At 44.0% G+C, this 22,658-nt stretch overlaps 1 protein-coding gene and 1 long non-coding RNA gene across 8 annotated transcripts in view; both read right to left on the bottom strand.

Annotated features, from left to right (window-relative positions):
• LOC103221188 (uncharacterized) overlaps positions 1 to 22,658 on the bottom strand; it is a 766,285-nt gene that overhangs the window by 25,258 nt on the left and 718,369 nt on the right. For all 7 annotated transcript variants that reach the window (XR_012095545.1, XR_005237288.2, XR_012095544.1 and 4 more), the window contains 2 exons: positions 17,433 to 17,718; positions 1,981 to 2,088 (listed from right to left, as the gene is read on the bottom strand). This is a non-coding gene — a long non-coding RNA (uncharacterized lncRNA). The remainder of the gene's footprint in view (positions 1 to 1,980; positions 2,089 to 17,432; positions 17,719 to 22,658) is intronic.
• SOX2 (SRY-box transcription factor 2) lies at positions 2,850 to 5,674 on the bottom strand. Its single transcript, XM_007972005.3, has one exon. The coding sequence runs from the start codon at positions 4,930 to 4,932 to the stop codon at positions 3,973 to 3,975; it is 960 nt and encodes a 319-aa protein (XP_007970196.1). The 5' UTR covers positions 4,933 to 5,674; the 3' UTR covers positions 2,850 to 3,972.

A 22,658-nucleotide genomic window follows, 5' to 3' on the forward strand; every position in this document is an offset into this window, starting at 1 on the left:
TGTGTCAATTTCTAGAAATAAGTACAGCTATTACCACCAAATCTACTAGCAGTCTAAATAATTAATTGAAGCATTGCTCTTTGACCCTTGAAAAGTCCAGTAGGGACACATTTATAGTAATAATACCTCCGAATGAGCCCTTGTCAAATATTCATTTAGTGGTTAATGTGAGCCATTTTCCCCTGGGATGGTCTGTAATACCAGCTTCCCAGCATTGGCAAAGAAACCTTGCTAATCTACTACAGCTCAGCAAAATATTTTAACGCTCTTTATTTAAAGTATGCGGGGAGGGGGAGCGGGAGGTTTGGGGAGAGAAAAAAATTGCAGAAAGAACAAACTATACTCTCATCCTTCTGCACATTTCTATACTGTGTATATGGTTAACAAAACATTTAAATTCACCCTATTTGACTGGAAATTGAGTGGTTTCATTGAGCAGAATAATATCCTGAGGAAAAGAACTAAACAACAACTATCTTCAGCACCATGAGATAACCATCTCTGGGCAAGTTTATAGGTTTACTCTCCTTGAAAATCACACTATTATTAAAATATTATATGTTCAATATTAATCTAGCCATGAAATTACATATCTCAGGGAACCATTTAATTTAATCAAATGAATGATGGCACAAGATATGTACCATTTCCCTCAGATGTAGCTATCAAAAGCATTTATATCTGCAAACAAAATATTTTGACTTTCATTTTTCAACTATCTGGTTTGGAGGTATGAAGGGATAGGAGGGGGAACGGGAGTTCTCTTGTTTTATGCAGACAGTGACAATTATTCAAAGCTACTTCTATTTCCCAAAATATTGTGCTCCCTTTCCTTTTGCTAAATATTTGAACCTGACCATTTTGCCAGAAAGTTGCTGACCCTATGGGCTCTTTTTTAAAAAAGAGAGGTGAGAGCAGTACAATTACTGTAAACCTCTATACATATTTCTAATATATTTCTATTTTCAAAATACATACAATCTATATAGTTGACTGCCTCAAATTCCGGGAATATCCTCCCCACTCCCCCAGCATGATCATTTGGATCTTTATTCAAAGTTTCTTTTATTCGTATGTGTGAGCAAGAACTGGCGAATGTGCTCATTACCACGTGAATAATCCGTATATGCATTACAATGGCTGGCCAGGCTGGGGGAAATTCTTTTAGAGTCTCTGCATTAATTAGGGGGGAAAATGCCTTGCTTAGAATTGGGAACTGGAATAATAATTGTCCCTTCCCAGTACAATGTTACCCTAAAAATGAGGATTAAAAAAGTAATAAATAAAAACCAGTACATATCTAAAACAATCTAGAAAAAAATAGAAAGTACAGAAAACATGAGATATCCTCAGTTCATCCCAGAACTAACATTAGTAACACCATAAGAAAGAAATACTTTCTTGGAAATGAGAAGATGCAAACCAACGGGATGAGCTAACTTAGTGGCTGCAGCGGGTAATTTACTGAAGGGTGGAAGACGCTGCCGGATTCCAACTTCTCCAAAGTTGTATCAAGTTGACACGACAAGCTCTTGAATTTGTGGGAAGCAAACCCGTGCTCTTAAGAGGGCCCGACTGTTGGTTCCTGGTCCCCGCGGGTGGGGGAAGATGAGCGAATCAAGTAGTAAATAAAGCAGAAAAGTCCCTGACTAGGTAACAGATTATCCGGCTGCCCCAAAGCAAGGGTGGGTGGTGATGCAGAAGCATCGCTAATTCAAAGACCATGGCGATGTCTCAACTTTTCCACTCCCACTGAGGACAACTATAGCCTTTCTTTACCTTTCCTGAGGGGGAAAAAAAAACCACACACACACACACACACACACACACACACACACACACACACAAAACAAATCCAATCTTGTTTCCCCACCCCTTTCCCCTCCCCCACTTCTCTACTACAGTAGTAAAACATTGTTAACAGATCAAAAGCATAATCATCTCCAAATGTGATTAGACCGGACAAAGTAAAATATCTACCTCAGAGTTGATTGTTTTCTTCTTTAATATGGCTGTTGCCTGGCTTCTCTTTTGCTTGTTATCAGCTGCAGAGATTATCCGATTTGGGGCTACAGGCTTGGACCCGCGCTGCCAGTTTAAGAAATGGAATTCAGGCAGAGGGAGAAAGAGGGGAAAAAAGAAAATAAATAATAAAAAAAACTATGTTTATGATAAGCCGGGGAGTTTTGCAAGATGTTCTTTTCTTTCCCTCGCCCCGAACAGGAAAATGTAGAGGAGAAAGTTTATGAAGTCAAAGAACAAAGAAAGCAAACCACTTGTTTCCTCTCAGACAATAGCAGGGCCAGAGTAATCCAAACACCCACCCAGCAGATGAACACTTTGCATGTCTAGTTTGCAATTATTCTGATACAAGAAGCATCATTTTTCTCTATAGCCAGGTTTCAAAGGGCCATTGTGCTGTGAAGAAAATGAAAACAAAACCAGCCAACCTGGTTCTGATTTGGCTCAACACCCTATCTGCTAAACTACATGAAAAATTTCAGAATTGAATCCTTTCTGGCAACAAGTGGCATAAATCAGTTTTAAGTATAAGTCCCCATCATGCTTATTCATGCTGCTTAGAAAAGGAGGGGGCGGATTTACAATACATGTCTCTAGTTTCTATTTTAGAAATGACAGAAATTTCAATTTTTCCAGTACTTATTAATCATCCAGCGGTTTTTTTTTTTTTTTTTTTTTTTTTTTGCAGTTAACATTAGCACATGATGCTGGACTAGTAATACCAAGGTTTTTCGTATTTTGCTTTCTTGACTGAGCACAGTATTATAGTTCCCCGAGAAGTTATGTATAATCAGTGTTATCCAAATAAATGAAAGACTCAAGAATAATTTCAGTGTCCATATTTCAAAAATTTATTTATCTCAAACTGTGCATAATGGAGTAAAAACTTAAGTTGAAAATGTACCTGTTATAAGGATGATATTAGTTCAAATATATACATGGATTCTCGGCAGACTGATTCAAATAATACAGAGCCGAATCTTTTAAAATACAACTACGGAAAATAAAGGGGGAAAAACCTTAAAATATCACAATAAATTTACAGAAATATTACAAACCATAAGAAAATATTTCAAACACAGTAATTTCATGTTCTTTTTTTTTATCTGAACAAAATGGAAAGTTGGGATTGAACAAAAGCTATTATAAATTACCAACGATGTCAACCTGCATGGCCATTTTTGCTTTTAACAGTTGAGTTATAAAATTTAGTACAATCTAAAACTTTTGCCCTTTTAAACAAGACCACAGAGATGGTTCGCCAGTACTTATTCTAATTTTTTCCTTTTGTACAATTTTTAAACAATTAAAATGTCCAAATCTGAATAATTTTCTTCTTTCCACGTTTGCAACTTTCCTAAATTTCAGCTGCAGAATCAAAATTCAGCAAGAAGCCTCTCCTTGAAAAATATTGGCAAATTCTCAGCTTATAAACAATGGACATTTTGATTGCCATGTTTATCTCGATAAATACTGTACAAAAGTTGCTTGCAAATATTAAAACATTTTTTTTCGTCACTTGGAGACTAGCTCTAAATATTATTGGTAAAGACTTTTGCAAACTTCCTGCAAAGCTCCTACCGTACCACTAGAACTTTTAAAAAGTTTTTCGTAGCTTTCTTTCCTCCAGATCTATACAAGGTCCATTCCCCCGCCCTCCCCACCCTCCTCTGGTTTTCTCTGTACAAAAATAGTCCCCCAAAAAGAAGTCCAGGATCTCTCTCATAAAAGTTTTCTTGTCGGCATCGCGGTTTTTGCGTGAGTGTGGATAGGATTGGTGTTCTCTTTTGCAGCTGTCATTTGCTGTGGGTGATGGGATTTTTTTTCCATTTTCTTTTTGAGCGTACCGGGTTTTCTCCATGCTGTTTCTTACTCTCCTCTTTTACAGCCCTCCCATTTCCCTCGTTTTTCTTTGAAAATTTCTCCCCCCTCCAGTTCGCTGTCCTGCCCTCACATGTGCGAGAGGGGCAGTGTGCCGTTAATGGCCGTGCCGGGCACCGGGCCGCTCTGGTAGTGCTGGGACATGTGCAGTCTGCTGGGGGCGGCGGGTTCCGGCACCTCGGCGCCGGGGAGATACATGCTGATCATGTCCCGGAGGTCCCCGGCCTGGCAGGGCGCCCTGGAGTGGGAGGAAGAGGTAACCACAGGGGGGCTGGAGCTGGCCTCGGACTTGACCACCGAACCCATGGAACCAAGAGCCATGCCAGGGGTGCCCTGCTGCGAGTAGGACATGCTGTAGGTGGGCGAGCCGTTCATGTAGGTCTGCGAGCTGGTCATGGAGTTGTACTGCAGAGCGCTCACGTCGTAGCGGTGCATGGGCTGCATCTGCGCTGCGCCGTGCGCGTTGAGGCCCGGGTGCTGAGGGTAGCCTAGCTGGTCCTGCATCATGCTGTAGCTGCCGTTGCTCCAGCCGTTCATATGCGCGTAACTGTCCATGCGCTGGTTCACGCCCGCGCCCAGGCCGGCGCCCACCCCGACCCCGCTCGCCATGCTGTTGCCGCCGGGGGCCAGCAGCCCGCCGGGCAGCGTGTACTTATCCTTCTTCATGAGCGTCTTGGTTTTCCGCCGGGGCCGGTATTTATAATCCGGGTGCTCCTTCATGTGCAGCGCTCGCAGCCGCTTAGCCTCGTCGATGAACGGCCGCTTCTCCGTCTCCGACAAAAGTTTCCACTCTGCTCCGAGGCGCTTGCTGATCTCCGAGTTGTGCATCTTGGGGTTCTCCTGGGCCATCTTGCGCCGCTGCCCGCGGGACCACACCATGAAGGCATTCATGGGCCGCTTAACGCGGTCCGGACTGTTCTTCTGGTTGCCGCCCGCCGCCGCCGCAGTAGAGTTGCCGCCGCCGCCGCCGCCCCCCGAAGTTTGCTGCGGGCCCGGCGGCTTCAGCTCCGTCTCCATCATGTTGTACATGCGGGCGCTGTGCGCGGGCCCGGCCCGCCGGCGGCCGCCGACCCTCGGCCCGGCCGGGACTTTGGGGGGCCCGCGGGCGGGGGGAGAGGAGGAGGGGAGGCGGGCGGGGGTGTCGGGAGCGCAGGGCTCCGCGAGGAAAATCAGGCGAAGAATAATTTGGGGGAAAAAAAGAGAGAGGCAAACTGGAATCAGGATCAAAAAAGAGCTTCCCTCCTCCTCCGGCCGATCCTGCCGCCGCCGATGATTGTTATTATTATTTTTTGGAAAGGCTTAAGCCTGGGGCTCAAACTTCTCTCCCTTTCTTTCTCTCTCCTCTTCTTTCTCTCAGTCCTAGTCTTAAAGAGGCAGCAAACTACTTTCCCCCTTTTGCAAACACTCTCTTCTCTGCCTTGACAACTCCTGATACTTTTTTGAACAAGTTAATAGACAACCATCCATGTGACGGGGGCTGTCAGGGAATAAATGGGTTTCTAGCGACCAATCAGCGCGCGGCGGCTCCTCCACTCGAGCCCAGCCTCGCTGCCGGGTTTTGCATGAAAGGGGGCGGGGCCTCCCGCGCCGCCGGCCGCGCGGGGGAGGCCGGGGGAGGAAGGGGCAGGCGAGGAGGGGGAGGAGGCTCCCAGAGCCAGCCTGCCAGCCACTGAGAAACCTTTGTATCCCCTCTCGCAGCAACAGGTCACACCACACGCCTTTTCGAAGGAAGTGGGTAAACAGCACTAAGACTACGTGGGTTTTTTTTTTTTTTTTTTTCTTTAAACTTAATATTGATTTACTTTTTGGTGCAGGGTACTGAAATGAGGATGGGACGCGGGAAGCAGCTAAGGTGCGGGGGTGGGGCAGAGCACAGTGGGTGGCTCAGGGCGGCTGTCCAACTCGTATTTCTGGAAACAGTCAGTGCAGGAGTTGGTGTGTCATTGTTCTCCTGCTCATCCACAGCACTCCCCCCCAACTCCAGCCCCTCTGGTGCCGCTCCCGTACCGCGCTCTTCCGCTCTCCCCTCTTACCTTACAGGTGCCAACACTCTCTCACTCCCTTCTCACAGTCCCGACTAGCAGTTAGGAGACCCAAACCTCTGTCCTCAAAACCTTCCTTGCTTCCACGTAACGTTGCTCTGTTCTTAAAAATAAATCCTGCTCGGACCATGAGGCCGACTCTAGAGCTGAGAACCGGCAGGCCTTGGTAAGCTGCCATCTCCCTGTCCAACTCAGCATTTTGGCCCAGGAAACTGCAGCTCTTCCTCTTAGCCCCAGCCACATCTCCCACTAGACTGTCTTCATTCAACCGTAGCAAAGGGGATGCTCCTACTCTCTCCCCCCACTCCCCATTCCCATCCCATGCCTCCCTGAAAGAAGGGTTTCGGTCGTGCGGGTTTCAAATGGGGGCTGGGGAAAGAGACAGACGGAAGGGCGCTCAAAAGTGCAGGCGATGGGGGAGGGTGATTTCAACTTCCTGGCATCCCACGGCACTGTACGGAGGTGGCTTTTGGGCCGCAGTCACAAACTCCCTCCCACGCAGAGTTCCCAGGACTCGAGCAGAACCAGCCCTGGCATTTCCCCCGTCGATTTCCACTGTGGTGGCCGCAAAGCCCAGGCCGCGCAAGGCTGGGGCTGCGCCGCAAAGGGGCTCAAGGCTTGGGAGGCGGGGTCGATGCTCTCCAGGCACAGGTGCAGGCGGCGCACACTGGGAGAAGGCGGCCGGGACTGGGGAAGGGGGAGCCCAGCAATGCCCGGGTTAGAGGAGGATGAGATGGAGGCGGGGGTAGGGACTCAGGAATCTTGCCCGCCCAGGACCCAAGAGGGTAATTTTAGCCGCTCTCCCATTGTCCCGACGTAAAGATTTCAATAGGTAGGCGCTCAATGCGGAGGGCAATGGCAGCACGTCCGTTACAAATAGGTAGTTTTGTTTCTCTTGTTGTCGCTACACGGAGTCAAACAAAGCCTTGTCTAAGTTTCCTTCCACTCTCTTGTTGGGATCTTTGTGGGTAAAATGCACTTGACTACAAAGGGTGGGGTGGGGGGGAATAGAGAAAAAACAAAACAAAACAAAAAAAACCTGATGCCATTTCTTTTTTATAAAGGGCTTAAACCATCAGGGTTACTTATTTTCTTTCTTCTGTAACACTCTCTCCGCCCCCTCCTCCCCTGGCCTACCCTTACTCACCCTAAGGAAATGTACTGAATAGTATCTACCAGCCACGTTCCATTTATTATCTTTACAAAACGGTGCATTGTTTTGTTCCTTACTAACCTTCTTCCATAATCACTCCCTCGACCCCCAACTTCTCCAATCTCTGCCCTTCCTAGCCTGCTACTGTCAAACTCACACTAAATATACCCGCTGGAAACTCAGAAAAGTTGTAAAAAAAAAAAAAGAATTATGCAGACTTTCCTCAAGTTATTTCCAATCAACCTTCCTGCCCCCCGGTTTCTCCTTTTTCTCTCTTAAGTTATGACTTGCTTCAGTTCCTGGGTATCCCGAAAGGGTGAGACTGGGTTTCTCAAAATGCATACATATTCGGCGCTCTTCAAAATAAAGCACTGTTTTCTGTTTAATCGAGGTGTAATATTAAGGTAAACACAGACCTGGAGATTAGGAAAGAGAAAAGGTTGAGAAGATCTGGAGAAGAGAAGGCGGCCACCGGCTTTTCAGCGCGGCTGGTTTCAGGGATGTGGCTGGTGCGCCCCCTGCTGGTAGATTCGCTTTTCCAAGACTATTGCTTTTACCTTTAAAAGAAGGTGTTTGAAAATAATTAAAGTAAAAAAATAAAAATAAAAATAAAAAGGGGGATGGAAGATCAGACTAATTATACACAATCTAAACAAAAGAAAAGTTAACATATCGTATAAGCTGCGGAACCAAATCATAAGAATCAGATTTAATTTGCCTAACTTAGAAATATACATACAACCTCGAGATAAGTGGGAGGTTAGACCATGGGAAAAAATAGGTACAAATTACGAGATTCAACGTGTGAATGAATTATGATTGTCCAGACGCCACGAAGGGCAGACCAAGCATTCATTTTATGATTGTGTATGCATCGGTCTGCTTAATAGCATTATTCCGAAAACTTTAAAAAGCTTGTGGGTAATTGTTTGAAGAAACAACCAGGGAGTTGGTGTGGATAAGGGTGGTGTATATTTGTTAAAATAAATGCTAATAACAGATGGTTATAGACACACATCTTTTCAATCTTGCTGCCTTGTCTCTCAAGGCACAATTTTTTTCCTTGGGAGGATATATAACAGCTTTTACACATTCTCAGATGCATGTGTTTGTGCATGAACTCTATAATAATGTATTTAAAAGGTTAAAGGGGTTGGTTAGGTCTTTTATTAATTGCTTTTATCACATAAATAAGCTATGGAAATACATTACAATTGTGTTATCATTGGTTGCATTTATTTACAGCTTTATTTTAATTAAGCCTGCTGTACTTATCGAGACAATAAACTAACTGTGGCTGGCGATTATGCATAATAATGTGCTATGAAAATAAGATTAAAGAAGATGGTGATAGCAGAAACATTTTCTCATTAGATTTTTTAGAACATATGCATTTAAAAAAATCAGATCACTGCCCACTCTGTTTCACTCCAGCACCATCACTGATCCCTAAATATAATAACTATAACAATTCCAATAGATGACAGAAGCAACACTGTTTTGGGTTTGTAATAGACAGCTACAGTACTAACAACAATATACCATTGACTACTAGACAATCAGAAAAGACTTGGAACAGGATGCTTCATCCTCTGAGAATCTAAAATGTTGCTATTGGCACAATTTATGAAAATTGAAAGTGCTTAATCTAAAGGGAGTATAATACTTCCCTTCCATGGGCAACAAAAAGCTACATACTTTTAGAGCAAGGTTAGTAGTTAGGAACAAGAATGCATAACTACTGGAATATTCTGATTTTATTTTGTTCTATTATAGGCCCTAGCCAAAAGGCCTTAACTGTTAAGTGTAACTCAATTTTATTTAAAAATCTTTCACATTGTTTTTTCTCTCCTAAAGTCTCCCCAGCACTCCTCAAGTATTATATCTGAAACCAACTAACAATTTTGTGGAGATAGGGGACTGTAGACTTATTTTTTCTTCTTAGTGTCAAATAGAGGTTTAACTTGCAGTAATTAGGTGAGAACTAGCCAAGCATCTTACTATTATGATGCTTGTTAAAAAACGCTTCTTTTCTGCATCTGCATTTGAGTGTGTTCCCCTCCTCTCTTAATCTTCTTATGGAAATGAAGGCAAACGGCAGGGAACCTGCAGAGTCTTGGAGAATGTCCTTGTTAACTGGAATTTCTCAGCATTGCTAATTAGCAGAGTTTGACGACCACCAGTATTGGGGGAAAGCTCTGTTTAACCACTCACAAACCATTCTGAGGAAGAGCAGACTAATTTTATTTTGTAATTAAAATCTGAAAAGAGCCCTATTTGACAGTTAGGGCTATGAGAGTTTTATCTCCCCGTGAAATAATTACTGCCTTGATAACTCAATTTTCTGAAAAATGTCAACTGTGGGCTCCAAAAGTTTTAATTTCATTACGTAAGGAAAAAAAGTGAGAAAAATAGAAGAAAATGTACAGAAAGGTTTTCTAATTCTAGAACTGGTTAAATATACTAGCAGCCAGATGTGGCCAAATGAAGGGGTTTTTTTTTCTTCCTTTTTTTGTCATGTTTCCTCCGAATCCTAACCTTCTAACAATCTCCTCTAAAAGTGACCATAGCAGCAATCATACTGCAGTCAGAGAGATCATACCAGTAGTCTGGTAAGTGAGAGGAAAATAAAACTAAAACACTAAGTACAGCAATTGGAGAAAAGTTTCTAATTTTAAAGGCCAAAAATAAAGGAAAATTTAAATGTTTAGGACAATGCTGGTACAATTTGGTGAGATGATATTTGTATTTATCCTGTAATACAAGAAAACTGAGAATTGCAGAGCAAGGAGACTGGCATAAGCCAATTTTTAAAACATTTCCTTCTCCTCTGTAAGTCACAAAAGATCTCAGTCACTTCAAATTGGAGCATGCTACATGACTTCCAGAATGACCAAAGTCTGATTCTTCATTTCAGAAACAAACACATATAAATGAAGGTAAATAAGTGCGTTAGAGGATTTTTTTCCCTTAAAAGAGCATTGCATACTTTCCAAAAATAATCAACAAGAAATAAGCTGGAAAAGGTTAGGATATAGAAAGTAAGAGCAAAAATTCAAAACTGAATTGTACCGTTGTCAAACTTCATTTCCTTTAGACTGTGAAGGATCCCTCATAGGAATTCCTAGAGGGGATACACACCTTAATTTTTATAACACAATTTTCAAAATGATAGAAACTCTTTCATCTACATTTCCCCCATTTTTTTCCTATGTCAAACTTGTCAGATTTTGGAAGTATGAAGGATTAGTGACAGTAACTATAATGAATGTTTCTAGATGATAAAAAGAATAAACATATATCTCCATCCCTTTCTATTTACTAAGATAGAGATATGCATATGGCTGCATGGTACACTGGCAATTTTAAATTGCTTAATCATATTTTTTTCTTCTTGTCTGTCCCTTCAGCACCTTGCCTTTAATTTCCAGAAGTGGTATTACACTTAACAAATGAACAAGGGATAACAATTGCTGTTTCAGTCCAGACCCAATTTCACCAAATAATTTCACTCAAGAGCTGTAAGTACCCTTGAAACCTAAGGAATGCAGAACAGCTTTGCATTCAGCTCCCTTTTTACTCATTCTCTTTCATCTAATTCTCATTGATGAAATAAATACATTTTGAAAAGAATGCAATAGTTATAAAACTAAACATATTTCTCCTTACTTTAAATTATAGCAACAAAAGTAGTATATAATCATTTGTGTAGGTCTTTCAAGCTGTATATAATAATCATCATGTTACAGTATTATATATGAACATCCTTATATTCTAGCTCAAATATTTTCTGGAGAAATTAATTCACATTTCACAATTTCATTTCCATTTCTGAATTATCAAGCAATTTTAACATAAGTTAAGATTCTATCCCTGCACTACAGCTGTTGTCCAGGAGAAAATGTAGTGTGACCATTAAATGATTTAATTATTTTAAATATAAATTCCCTTTTAAAAACATAAACTGAAAACCTAAAGAGCTGCCACCAGTGGTTTTCAGTTGCATTAAATCTATAACTTTTATTTTTAAAATTAGGAGAAGAAAATTTTTTAAAAGGCAAAATGATCAGTAGGAACTCTAGGTAGCCCAAAAAGCCACTGGACCTTTTATACCTGTAAATCATTGCTTGAGTCTAAATACACATCTCTCTGATTGACCACACTATCTCATGCAATTAATCATACCAAAGGAAAAGGTCTTCCTTAGAATCCCACTTTTCCAGTGGCTAGGGTTATTACCCTCATTTTAGAGAAAAACCAATTGTTTTAAATTCTCCAACTGTGATTACTTCGTTTAGTTGTGACCACAACTTTTGTGGGAAAAACAAACCTACACTTTCCTTAAGCTTTCTCTACCCAGTATTAAATGACACTCCAGTGCAGGCTGGGCTACCCTTTCACTGCAAGGACAATTTACCAAGCAGGGAAAACCTCTTTCCCTTAACCTGGCCCCTGCCACACCACATAAATGGAATTTAGTCTTCTTTCTTCTGGAATCTTATGGACCATACTGCTACTGTGTTACCCACAACTTCCCTTTCCAGAAGTACAGTTGGACTCAATACAAACCACAAAAGTGATAAAATCTCAGAGGGTTGATGTGTTTGGCACCCAAAAAAGCAAGTTAGGGAAAGAAATTAGATCTACGTAACATGTGAGGGACAGACAGGAATACTATCAGAGGAAAAGGAAGAAAGTTTTCACCTGTGGCATGAAAAGAAGTTAAAGCAAACCATTGGAAAAAAAAGTCATCCTACAATCACCATCATCCCTAAATGAAACTATTACCACTTTTTTCAAAGATTTGCAGCTGCGGCTGGCCCTGGAAAGTGCTCTAAATCAAAGTGTACACCCATCCTGGGCGGGCTGGCATCCTCAAGGCCTCCCATTGACATCTGGAACCCTCTCCCAAAAGCTATTCCGGCCTCAAAAGAATGCCTGACAAGTCGGCCTTCCCAGGGGCCCACTTCTGCTTGCCCCCAGCGCCCCTCTTCCAGTCCCGGCTCAGATGGAGTTGGGCTTCCAAATCCATCCCAATGGAATTCTCAGATCGCTGGCCTGATAATCTTTAAAGGCTCCTTCGGAGCTGGGGCTCTGACTTTTATCTTCCCTCCCACCCTTCTTCCCTTTTTGCTGGCTCTCCCCACTCCTTTTTCGTCTCGCCCCACCCCCCCTCCTTAATTTGAAGATCATTGACACGATAGGCTGTAATGAGTCCTTCAGCAACTGTTATGATCTACAGTGACAATCTCTGCACCTAATTCACAGATTATTGACAAGCACCGTGGGCTCAATGGTGTCAAGTTGTACTTGTGGTTTCAACACCCTGCAGCAACCCACGTAGCTGCTGGGCCCTGGATTAGGACCCACAGTCTGGCAGTGCTTATCTGCCCGTCTGAGTGACAGAGAGATGAGTATCAGTCTATACCTCAACTGCTTCAAGCCCGCCTGGGCTTTCTCCCTGGCGCCTTTGTCTGACAGGGTTGGCGCAACGAAACTGAAAGATCTCCAGAATTTAAAAACAGAGTGAAAGAGCAAATTTAATAAATGAGAGCTCATCCTTGAATCTTAGTCTTTATTAATAGAGTCATGTCCCCCACACCCAAATAACTATCAAACTCCAAAACCACATGTACTGTTTTTCAGAGTTCGGGTTCTTTCCTGGGTTCATCATGAAAGATGTGAGAGATGAAGGGGAAAAGGGACTGAGGAGTTGGCAGGGACTCAGTGGGCCTAAGCTAAGTGGGCCCATCCGCCTGGATAGTCCTCAGAATCCAGCAAGATTGGTTACTTACAAAGCAGGGCGCCCAGCCAACCCGCGCGGGCTCAGGCCTGGACGCTGGGACAGGAGACCAAAAATGCCCGCCCCGCCCCTAAAGGGCGCTTTGCCGCCGCGGAGAAACGCGGCCCGTTGCCAGCCGCTGCGGTTTTCCCTGCTACTAAGGAATCAGTCACTCGCTGCCCCTTCCTCAGCCCTCAGAGATGGAGGGGCTGCCTTCCTGCTGGCGGCCTTGGGGCGTGGGATTCGCGCAGGTGCTGGGTCCCTCTGGGACCACAGAAATAACACTGCGTCGGGAGAGCTGGGTGGCATTCCCAGGCCTGGGCCACCCACTTGTTTAGCTCTCTTTCCTCAACCAGGGGTTATGCTTTCGCCATGGGCCCCAGAAAAGTTGGGCAGTCGCTCCTGGCACGCCCACCCGCCCGCAGCCAGGTGCGGCTTCTCCCTCCTGCCTTCATCCAACAGCCTGCTACCCCACAGGCTGGGACCCCTGGGTGCGGAACGGGGTGGAAATCTCCAGGACTCTGCTATTGCACGTTCGACATCACTTCCGAATAGCAGGCATATACTCCCTTTCTGGCTTCGCCTCCAACATTTTGCTGGCTTTGGCCTCCCTACCCCACACGGGAACCACTGCGCAGCCTTCGGATCTCGGCTGTCAGCGCACCGTTTCTTACTTTACCCGGTTGGCGCGGGTTCACAAAACTAGCACCGACTAAATTATTTCTGTAATTGGGACAAGCCCTTTGGTAGTGCAAAAGGTGGGGGTGCTGTGGCTGGAATCCCGCTTGCCTGTCATTTCGATAGAATTCGGGGTAGAGATTTTATCAAAAGGCTTGATTCTTCTGCCATTGCATCTGAACCTACTTACTAAAAACCCTAAGCCGAGATCTAATTCTGCAACCAGATGGAGAAGTCATCTCTCATCGCACTGAACAGCAATTCCCCTTGAAATGTTATCTCGAATTCGCTAATTTTGAGCAGTGGGAGTAATAAACATAAAGGTATCATAAACCTTGCATAGCCATAGTATTCAATATTTTAAAAAGCCATTCTTTTTTATGAAAAATTAAGCCGATTTCCATCGATAAGCAAACTATAAAAAAGCGATCTCTAAACTTCTTAAGAGTAAAAGTTAAAATCAGTAACTATAACCCTGAAGACGTAAATATTAAAACATCTTGTTCACTCAGCACAGTAATTATTTCTATTTGATTTTAAACAATTAAGCAAACCCACATTTCCCTATTGTTTTAAATTCAGAGGATGTGCCATTTTTACAGTTTCTCTTTCTGAAATAATGCAAAGGCTACTTTTGCCCTCACTTGCTGACCAAAAAAAGAAGAAGAAGAAGAAGAAAGAGGCAAAGCTCTTTATTATGTAGACAGGTAGTTTTTGGAAGTGTAAAAATTCTCCCCCTTCTCTAGGATAATTTGGATTCCTGGTCAACGAAATGCTGAATTTCAAAGAAACCTTCCTTACCATTGGCACACCTTCCCTGAAATCCTACGGCTAAAAGAAAAAAGATACCAGGCACCTGTTTCTTAGCCAGTATGTGTTTCTTAGCCAGTATCTTCGAAGGAAAAAGTTTGACTAGGATTGGTTTGGGGGATGGGAAGCACTCAAAAGAAGAGATTAGTCTTTTAATTATACTCTGGAAATAAATACATAAAAGCAAGTTATTTCGTTTACTTGAAGACTCAGTTACAATATTTGCAGAACCTCCGAGGGCATTCAAGACGCTGCTGACAACGTCAAAACACTAATCAGCAGCATCTTCGGTTTAATTTTTTGAAATGTGGACAAAACGGAGGAAGTATACTTTGCTCGATTCTCCACGGCTACAGAAAAAATGTTTTGTTTTTCATCACTTTTCTTTACCTGTTTTACCATCGCAGAACCTTTCAAAAGAGTTACAAAACCAAACCGGGTGGGGGATGGCTGGGATGTGAGGAGGAGGAATAGGACAGTCTTTATTTTTTATTGAATTAAAATTGTAGTATCGCCTCTTTAGTTTTTTTAATTGAGTTAATATTATATTATCTTTCAAGGATATAAAAATTTGTTTCCGCATCCCGTTTCTTTTTTGGAGGGCAATAAAGAGTTTTCTCTAACCCCAGAGCAGGATTCTAGCGATTTCCGGGACTGGCGCTGCGCAGCTCCTACTGTGTCCAACAGGGGGCGCTGGGCACGAACCTGCGCAGCGGCTCAGCGCCGCTTCACATCTGAGTCGGGTTCCAGCCCCGGAAGGCGAGAGCCGCTCGCGGGGTCGAGTACAGTGCTTTAGTCTTCGTGGATAAAAAGAGATTAAAGGCTAAATTCTTTTTTGGGTATATGTGTGTGTGTGTGTGTCGGTGTGTGCGTGTGTATGTGTGTGTGTGCGCGCGCGCCCGCGCGTGGGGGGCTGGTTATCAATTTTAACCAACTACGAAAATGTACAGCTTTTTATCCTTTGATGTTCTCATAAAGAAACTCCTATCGGATGAGAAATTACACGGTTTCTGAGCCAACACTGCAGCTATAGTGTGGGGGCAATTATTTAATTAAAAATATATTTTTCCATCTGTTCACATGATCTTTTTAGACGTACTTAAAAAGCTGACACTGATCCCTTTGGCCTGTTAACCTTGCCCCAAGTTTCAAATACTTTTAACTATATCGAAGGCCTTTCTATTAATTTGAAGGAGAAAAAAAGGAGACCTAAATATTTAAATCACCCCTAAATAGTTACTCCTCTGCACTCCCCCGCCCCACCCTTTCTTTAAACAGCGGCTTTTATGTGAGTGACACATTTCACACTTCCGATTCTGCAAAGCCAGGTATAAATGACAAGGAGCGGCTCTAAATAATAATAATAATAAAATCGAATTTGGTACTACATAACACCCAAGTACCGTATAAGAAAAAAATCTAAATAAAATTGTAATCCACCCACCCCCCCCCCACTAAAAAAAAGAAAAAAAAAAAACCCCCTTCACCTGTATTTAAATAGCGTATCTTTAATTACAGCAGTTGGGGATGCATGAGGTTGAAATGAAATTAGCAGTCATTACCAGTCCTTTAACTCTGTGGTGCTTTTGATCAGCACTAAATTAGCTTTCCAGTCCTAACAAAGACTCTACAGCAAGCAGTGGGCTGTAAATAAGACAGCGCGACCTGCCCTCAACACCTTTTCTCTTGTCAATCATAGCTCTATCATTCAGCCCAAGATTAACCTTTATCTACCAAATTATAAAAAAAAAAAAAGAAGAAGAAGAGGAAGGAAAGAATGAAGAAAAAGAAAAAAGAAAAAGAAGGCGGGAAGGAAAGCCCCCTGACCACCACATGTCACAATAACAGAGGTTCCCAAGAGCCCCCCTAAAATTGTATTATAATGAGCCCGTGTCAGAATCTGCAATTTCCAAATCATCCCTTCCTACTCCACCCCCCTACACCTCTCGAGTATATTAGAAGAGTAAGAATGCTGTTCAGGTAGGAATCGAATCCTACCCCCTCTCCCCGCCCGCAATGGCTAATTGGGCGTGGACCACCCTCCATAAGTCAATTTGCCATTAGCCTTTCCTCCTCTATTAGTCTAACAAGATTTCGGGAGAGGAGGGGATGTTTGAGGAGGAAACGCTGGTGAGTTTAAGACATATATATAAGTTCCTAGGCTGAAAATAATCAATTTACTTCACTAATACTCTCTACTTTCTAAGTCTGCGGAGGAAAAAAACCAACAGCAATAACAAAAACCCAGCTGCTTTTCCCAGTACTGCATTACGAAAGTAAAACATTGGTTCAAGTTGCCATTAGAGGGCGCCAAAGAGCAAGCCCCATCACCCCTCGCACGACTTCCCGCAGAAACCCTCCCACCTTCCAGCTTCGCCATGCTCTGTAATTCCTTCTCTCAGGTAATATTTCCTGCTTATCCTGCCCCCTTGCATTTCTATCTCCCTCTATGTCAATCTCTTATAAAAAACGAGGTAACGCCATGTCCCCTTCCTCTTGTTTTGCAACCTCCCCCTACCCCTAACCACCACCAAAATAGTTAAGACGCCGATTGAAGTAGTAGCAACCCCTTAATGATAGGTACCTTTTGAATCAAATCACTCTTTCCATTTAGTAACATTGGTCTGGAAAAGGTTCTTTGTGGGGGTAAAATGCTAGAGTTTAACATTTTTAAGATGGAAGCCTGAATTTTTCATTAATGGGTTTCTTTTTGGGGGCTCACAGATCTATTTCTTCAGTTTCATAGAAAAAGAAACACACCCTTGCAAGACAACTGATTAAGTTCAGTATCAAAACCGTCCAAAACAGAATAAAATAATGTCATTTCATCTCTGCATTTGTTAAAGAATTCTAAATTAGAATTTAATTCCAAAAGTTAACGCTTTCAGACTTAAATCTACCAGTGTTAAATGACTTCCACACAGGGTGTATTTCCAGATCTTTTAAAGGTCAAAAGAAAAAAAAAAAAAGAAAGAAAGAAAAACAGAATGAGTGGGGAAGAAAGTGAGGTGGGGGGAGGAGTGAGCTAGCAGTGAATGTCAAAGTTGGGTTGCGAGCTACTTACATGTCCATGCCAGATCAGGGTGTTGTCTTGTAGCAGTTTGATTGGCAGGTAAAAAAGCGAAAGAACGTGAGGGTTCCCTGAGCCTCTTGTCAGCCCAAGCTTGATCACTTCTCACCGGACAGAACCAGTTGAAGGAGCTTGCAGTTCCCCTCTCGTCCTTCATCCAAGGCACCGTGAATCCATTTCGGCTTTTCTTCCCCCCAGTCTTTCCATCAGCCTCCTGCCTTCACCCGCATCGCCTTACACCAGCTTCCAAGACCTAGCCTAGCTTTGCCACTGCAATCCCCTGCAACAAGAAAAATCGTTTATGGCTTAAAACCCCAAATGGCTGATTTTTTAAAAGAGAGAGAGAGAGAGAGAGGGAGAGGGAGAGAGAGAAGAGAGAGAGGGTGAGGGGGAGAGAGGGGGAGCGAGAAGAATGCACCCAGAGAACAACAAAAAAGTCAGTTATCCTAACACTGCTCTATCCCCCCACCGTACAGAAGAAGAATAAAAAAAAAAGCTTTATGTTTTTTTCAGTGGGTATTCAAAGATAATTTGATGCCATTGTTTCTGCTACAGATGGTTCTTTTAAATACAATAACACGGCTCTTTGTGCAGGCTACCCACAATAAAAATCGAAAGCGTTCCCCTGAATAACCATTTTGTTCTCTCTTGTATGGGGCCAACAAAAGATGCCGTGAGGTAATGGGTTCTGTTTATTGAAGCCATAGAATAGGGGTTTGATAAAGATTTTTTTAAAGCAGAAGACCTTGCAAGGTCGGGCTGATCTCTTCATATTTTTTTATTAAAATATTTGTCCAATAGATTATTCCTTGGTGCAGCTGCAGGTTTCCTCCTCAATTCTTAATCAGCCCAAACATCTGTCTCTTTGAGGAGGCTTTTAAAAATCTACAATTGTATCACTGGTGCAGTAACCTTATCAAACCCTGAGTTTTTAGGCTCAGTACAGGCAAAGGCAATGAAGTTTCAATTCTATTTGGTCCTGATGGGGTGAGGCGGAGGGTTGGGGGAGAGGAGATAAGCAACCCCAGATAGAGTGACTGAAAAAAAAAGGAGGCTTTCGTCTCCCCCACTCTCTGGTTGGCCGTGCACAACTGTATGAGCCAGACACACAGACCACTGAGGGCTCCTTTCATCACAAGGTGTTTCTCTCCATCTCTGCGAGACCACACCGGTATGCACATGCTGGACAGGGGCTAGCCAGGTTTTCTTAACATATTCGCCCTTTCCTCCAGTAAGGTCTCCAATCCTGGAAAACCTAGGATGGGAGCCCAGTGGGAGGAGTGGAACAAGCTAAAGGTTAGTCTTCAGCACCCAGAAGGTCCTACTCTTGGCTCTTTTTGATTCATCATTAGCTAGCTTTGACACACTAATTGCAGCCATGTGAGGGACTAGTGGCCACAGCCTTCCTATGACAGCACCCTATCCCCTCAGGCTTGCTCTTACAGCCACCCGGCTTCCTCCCTCTCAGTTCCACAGACAGCTTCCACTTCCTCTCACAAGGGAAACCCTGCCACCTAGACCCCCCTGAGGTCTGTATCAACTCTGAGAGAGCCTGAACACTTGGCAGTGAGGGCGCTGTGGGAGACGGCATTAGTTACTGACTAGGTTTGTCTACCTTTCTATAGGAATTAATGCCAGGGCTTTCTGGGCCTCCAATAGCCCAGAATGACAGTAATCCACTTTCATGACTCCTGCTCTATGTTGTCACTTGTGGCAAGACAATAGTGTGGAAAAAATGGCTTTAATCTTAAAAACATGTTTTCACTGGATTCTCTACCTCTGTCCTCCACCCAGTTCATTTCTCCCTTTCTTCTCATAAACCATTTTAAAGATAAACACTCAAATGAATCCTTCGATATAACTGATCTCAACTTCCACTTCCCCTTTTGGAAACAATTATGTTATTGGTTTACAATTGGTCTGGAGTCATCTAATAAGGAATTTTCATGGACTATCATTTAAATACCAACTAAAGCCTTTCTATGAAGCTTGAAAAACAAAGACATCAGAACAGAAAATTAAGGAATTTTTCACATGGTTGTTTCTCAAAAATTCATTTTGTATCTCACGATAAAGAGTCCAATATCAGTTAGAAAAGAATGAAAGTCAAGACAATACTAAAAAAGTTATGCACCTACAAATACTCTCTGGATCAAGAAAAATCTGTCTGTAAAAGTGTGAGTGCATTGGGGATAGAAGGAAAGTGAAGAGAGTAAATCAAGAGTGACTTTCAACAGAACAGGCTAAGGTGTGTGAATTTGTTACTTATGGTATTGTAGGAGAGGGTAGGGGCATTATACAAAATTAAATCAATACTAGAAACTTCTTCCAACTAAAACTGGAATGAGGAAGGGTGAATGTAAAATGTTTTAGCCAGTGTTTTCATAAAAAAGTAATCCACTGGAATAACTGAAGATCTCTTCCTGCTTCTTGTGTCATATGTATTTTTTGGATATCAAAACTTACAAAGGATGCTAACTGAAAAAAAGCCATTTTCTTTTCTTTCTTTCTTTCTTTTTTCTTTTTTTTTTTTACACAACAACCTGAAAGAAGAATCTGAATTGCTGTCTTCTTTCCACTGAGGGGTTCTGGGCTGAATCTAAGACTGTAAGATAGGAGTGCATCAGTGAGTAGCCCAAGGTGACTAAAGGTGAGGAAACCTGATATATCTTATTGGGATTGGATCTATTCAATCCCAGCCATAAGAAAGTTGAAAAATCCCTCAGTTGACCTCGCTCTCCTGTGGGAGATCAGGAAGACATAATTTTTTAGGCAAGTCAGCAAAAGTTGTCTCAAAAACTGTAATGCAATGGCATCCCATCTGACATAGGGAAATACTTTAACGTTTAACTAAAAAATGTAGAATGTGAAACGCAGCTGCAGGGCCAAGCTGATAAACTGTCTTGATAGATGAGGGAATTAGGAACCAGTAGTCTACAACTGGAAAACTGCTTTTAAAAAAACAAACAATAAACAAACCAAAAAACACAAACAAAAACACTTTCTGTATCCAGAGGGCAGAAACTGAGGTGACTGACCAGTGCCTCTCTGACTGGAGCAAACACACATCACTGAGGCGATGCTGGGTTGTAGAAATGGCTTTCTCACGAGGTTGGGAAATTTATGGGCATTTATTTAGAGGTGGCTCTGAGTTGGAAACTTTACTGTTCAAAAGCGCTCTGGAGCCAAAGTTGAACCCCATATTTTACAAGCAAAAGCCTAGCTGGGGAGATGTGGAGGGTGGGGTTTTCCCCTCACCCTCAGAATGGGACGTCGGTGAATAAATGTCATTCAGCACAAACGACCTAGATTGAGGAAGAAAAAGAGGAAGGGGAAAAGGAGAGGAGGAAAGAAGAAAGAGAGGGAGGGAGGGAGGACAGAAAGGTAAAGGGGGGAATTTACAAAAAGGGAATTAAGCGGGCTAGTGGCAGAGAGGATTAGCAAGAGGGGCACCCGGGACCTGTTTTTAAATCGCGAGTGCTGCTTTTAAGGAAACACGATACGCACGATCAGGGTCTGGATGTCCCAATGAACCAATGACCATACACATCACGAGTTTCACACAGATGGCATCATGTCATGCTTTAGTTATCCGCTACCGTGAAAGCTGTAGCTTCTCTCTCCTTAAGCAATCAATCACGCCCTGACTGGCCACTTTCTACCCTCTACACGTGGAAAGCAATCGGACTCAGACGGCTCAAGCCCCGAGCCCTCGGCCTCCCAGTGCGGGCTCTGGGAGGCCGGGGCCGCCTCTCGTGACGCGCGCGCTCCTCGCCCTCCACTGGCCGCCTGACTGTGGCGAAGCGCGGCTCCAGCAGGCGCAGCGGCGCCAGGTCCGAGGGGACGATTGATTTCCACTTTCTGCGGGAGGTTTAGAAACGCGGGCGCTTTTAAATACATCCAGGTATTATTAGCATGTAACCTGGCCCAACACGATTCAATTATTCACTTAGAGAAAAACACAACGACGCGACACCCCACTTGACGCGCACTTCGAAGAGGCCGGGGGACGCGGCAGGGCCGACGCCCACGCTGAACGCGACCTGTCGCAGGACGTGGCTTAAATTCAAACTCTAGCTTCGAACCTTTAGCTCGAGAACGCGCGCGCGTGCGAAGAGACCTGGAAACCTCATTTTTCAAAGCCTCTAGAATAAACTTCTAGTCAGCCTGGTCGCCGCTCCGTCGTTTCCTGGGTCTGTGGTAACCCGAGGAGAAACGGGAGCTGAGGCCGAACGTGTCTTGACGGATGGGGCCCGGCGGGGTGGGTCGGCCTTGTCCAGTTTCGCTGGAGTGGGGAAGCGGGGGCGCGGGTGGCGGGCTGAGCTGCCCTGTGCCCCCAGGAACTGCGCCACCGCTCGGCCGTGTCCGCCAGCCCTCTTCCGTGCGCGTCCGGCCCCCAGGCCTAGCGCGGCTCGGGCGCGGCCCTGGCTCCGAGGGAGGCTGAGGCCCCTCCTCGGAGCGGTACCGGCCGAGTTAGTGGAAGCCCGGGCTTTCCAGGTCCGCCTTCCCCACGCGCCTTCACGGGCTCGTGGGCTGCTCCGAGGCGCATGCGGGCGGCCGAGATCTTCCTGACTCTAGACTCAAATGCCGAAATGAATTGGGAACCGTCTGTTCCTCCGGGCGCACAGTGTGTCCAGTTGGGTTCGTTCCCCGTACCCCGTGGGCCAAACGGCGAGCCCAGGAGAACCTCTCTGGAGGGCCGGATCGTGGTTCCCTGGAGAGCGGGGAGGGTTCGGGGGTGGAAAGTCAGGAACCGAGATTGGGCCAGCAAAGGGGGAGACCCTCTCAGAGGAGGGGGGCTCTCAGGTCAGGAGCCACGGACCTGGAAACCTGAGGTGGGGAAGGTTGACAGTGCAGGCTCGCTGGCGGCCTGTCTGCTAAGTGGCCATGTACCCAGCCAGCATGGCCTGCCTTCTCACCCTTCTCACACTTCTGGAGCTCTGAGGCTCCCTCAGGCTGTTTTATGCTCTGGGACTTGACAACAAACAGGGACTAGAGAAGGGTGTAACTAAGTGGAAATTTAGAGGTAGAAGCAAAGCCTATGGAGAGCCTTTAAATCCATTTACATTCTTTTGTTATATACAAATGAAGTTATACATACAATCGTGTTTTGTCTTCATGTGCTAAAAGTATTACTTTTAAAACGCTAAACACTTAAAATATGCCACAAATTTTGTGACCCCCTTTTTTTTCAGTTTCTTAATTTAACGATATATCCAG

Source organism: Chlorocebus sabaeus, chromosome 15 (genome assembly GCF_047675955.1).
Source record: "Chlorocebus sabaeus isolate Y175 chromosome 15, mChlSab1.0.hap1, whole genome shotgun sequence".
Classification (NCBI taxonomy): Eukaryota; Metazoa; Chordata; class Mammalia; order Primates; family Cercopithecidae; genus Chlorocebus; species Chlorocebus sabaeus.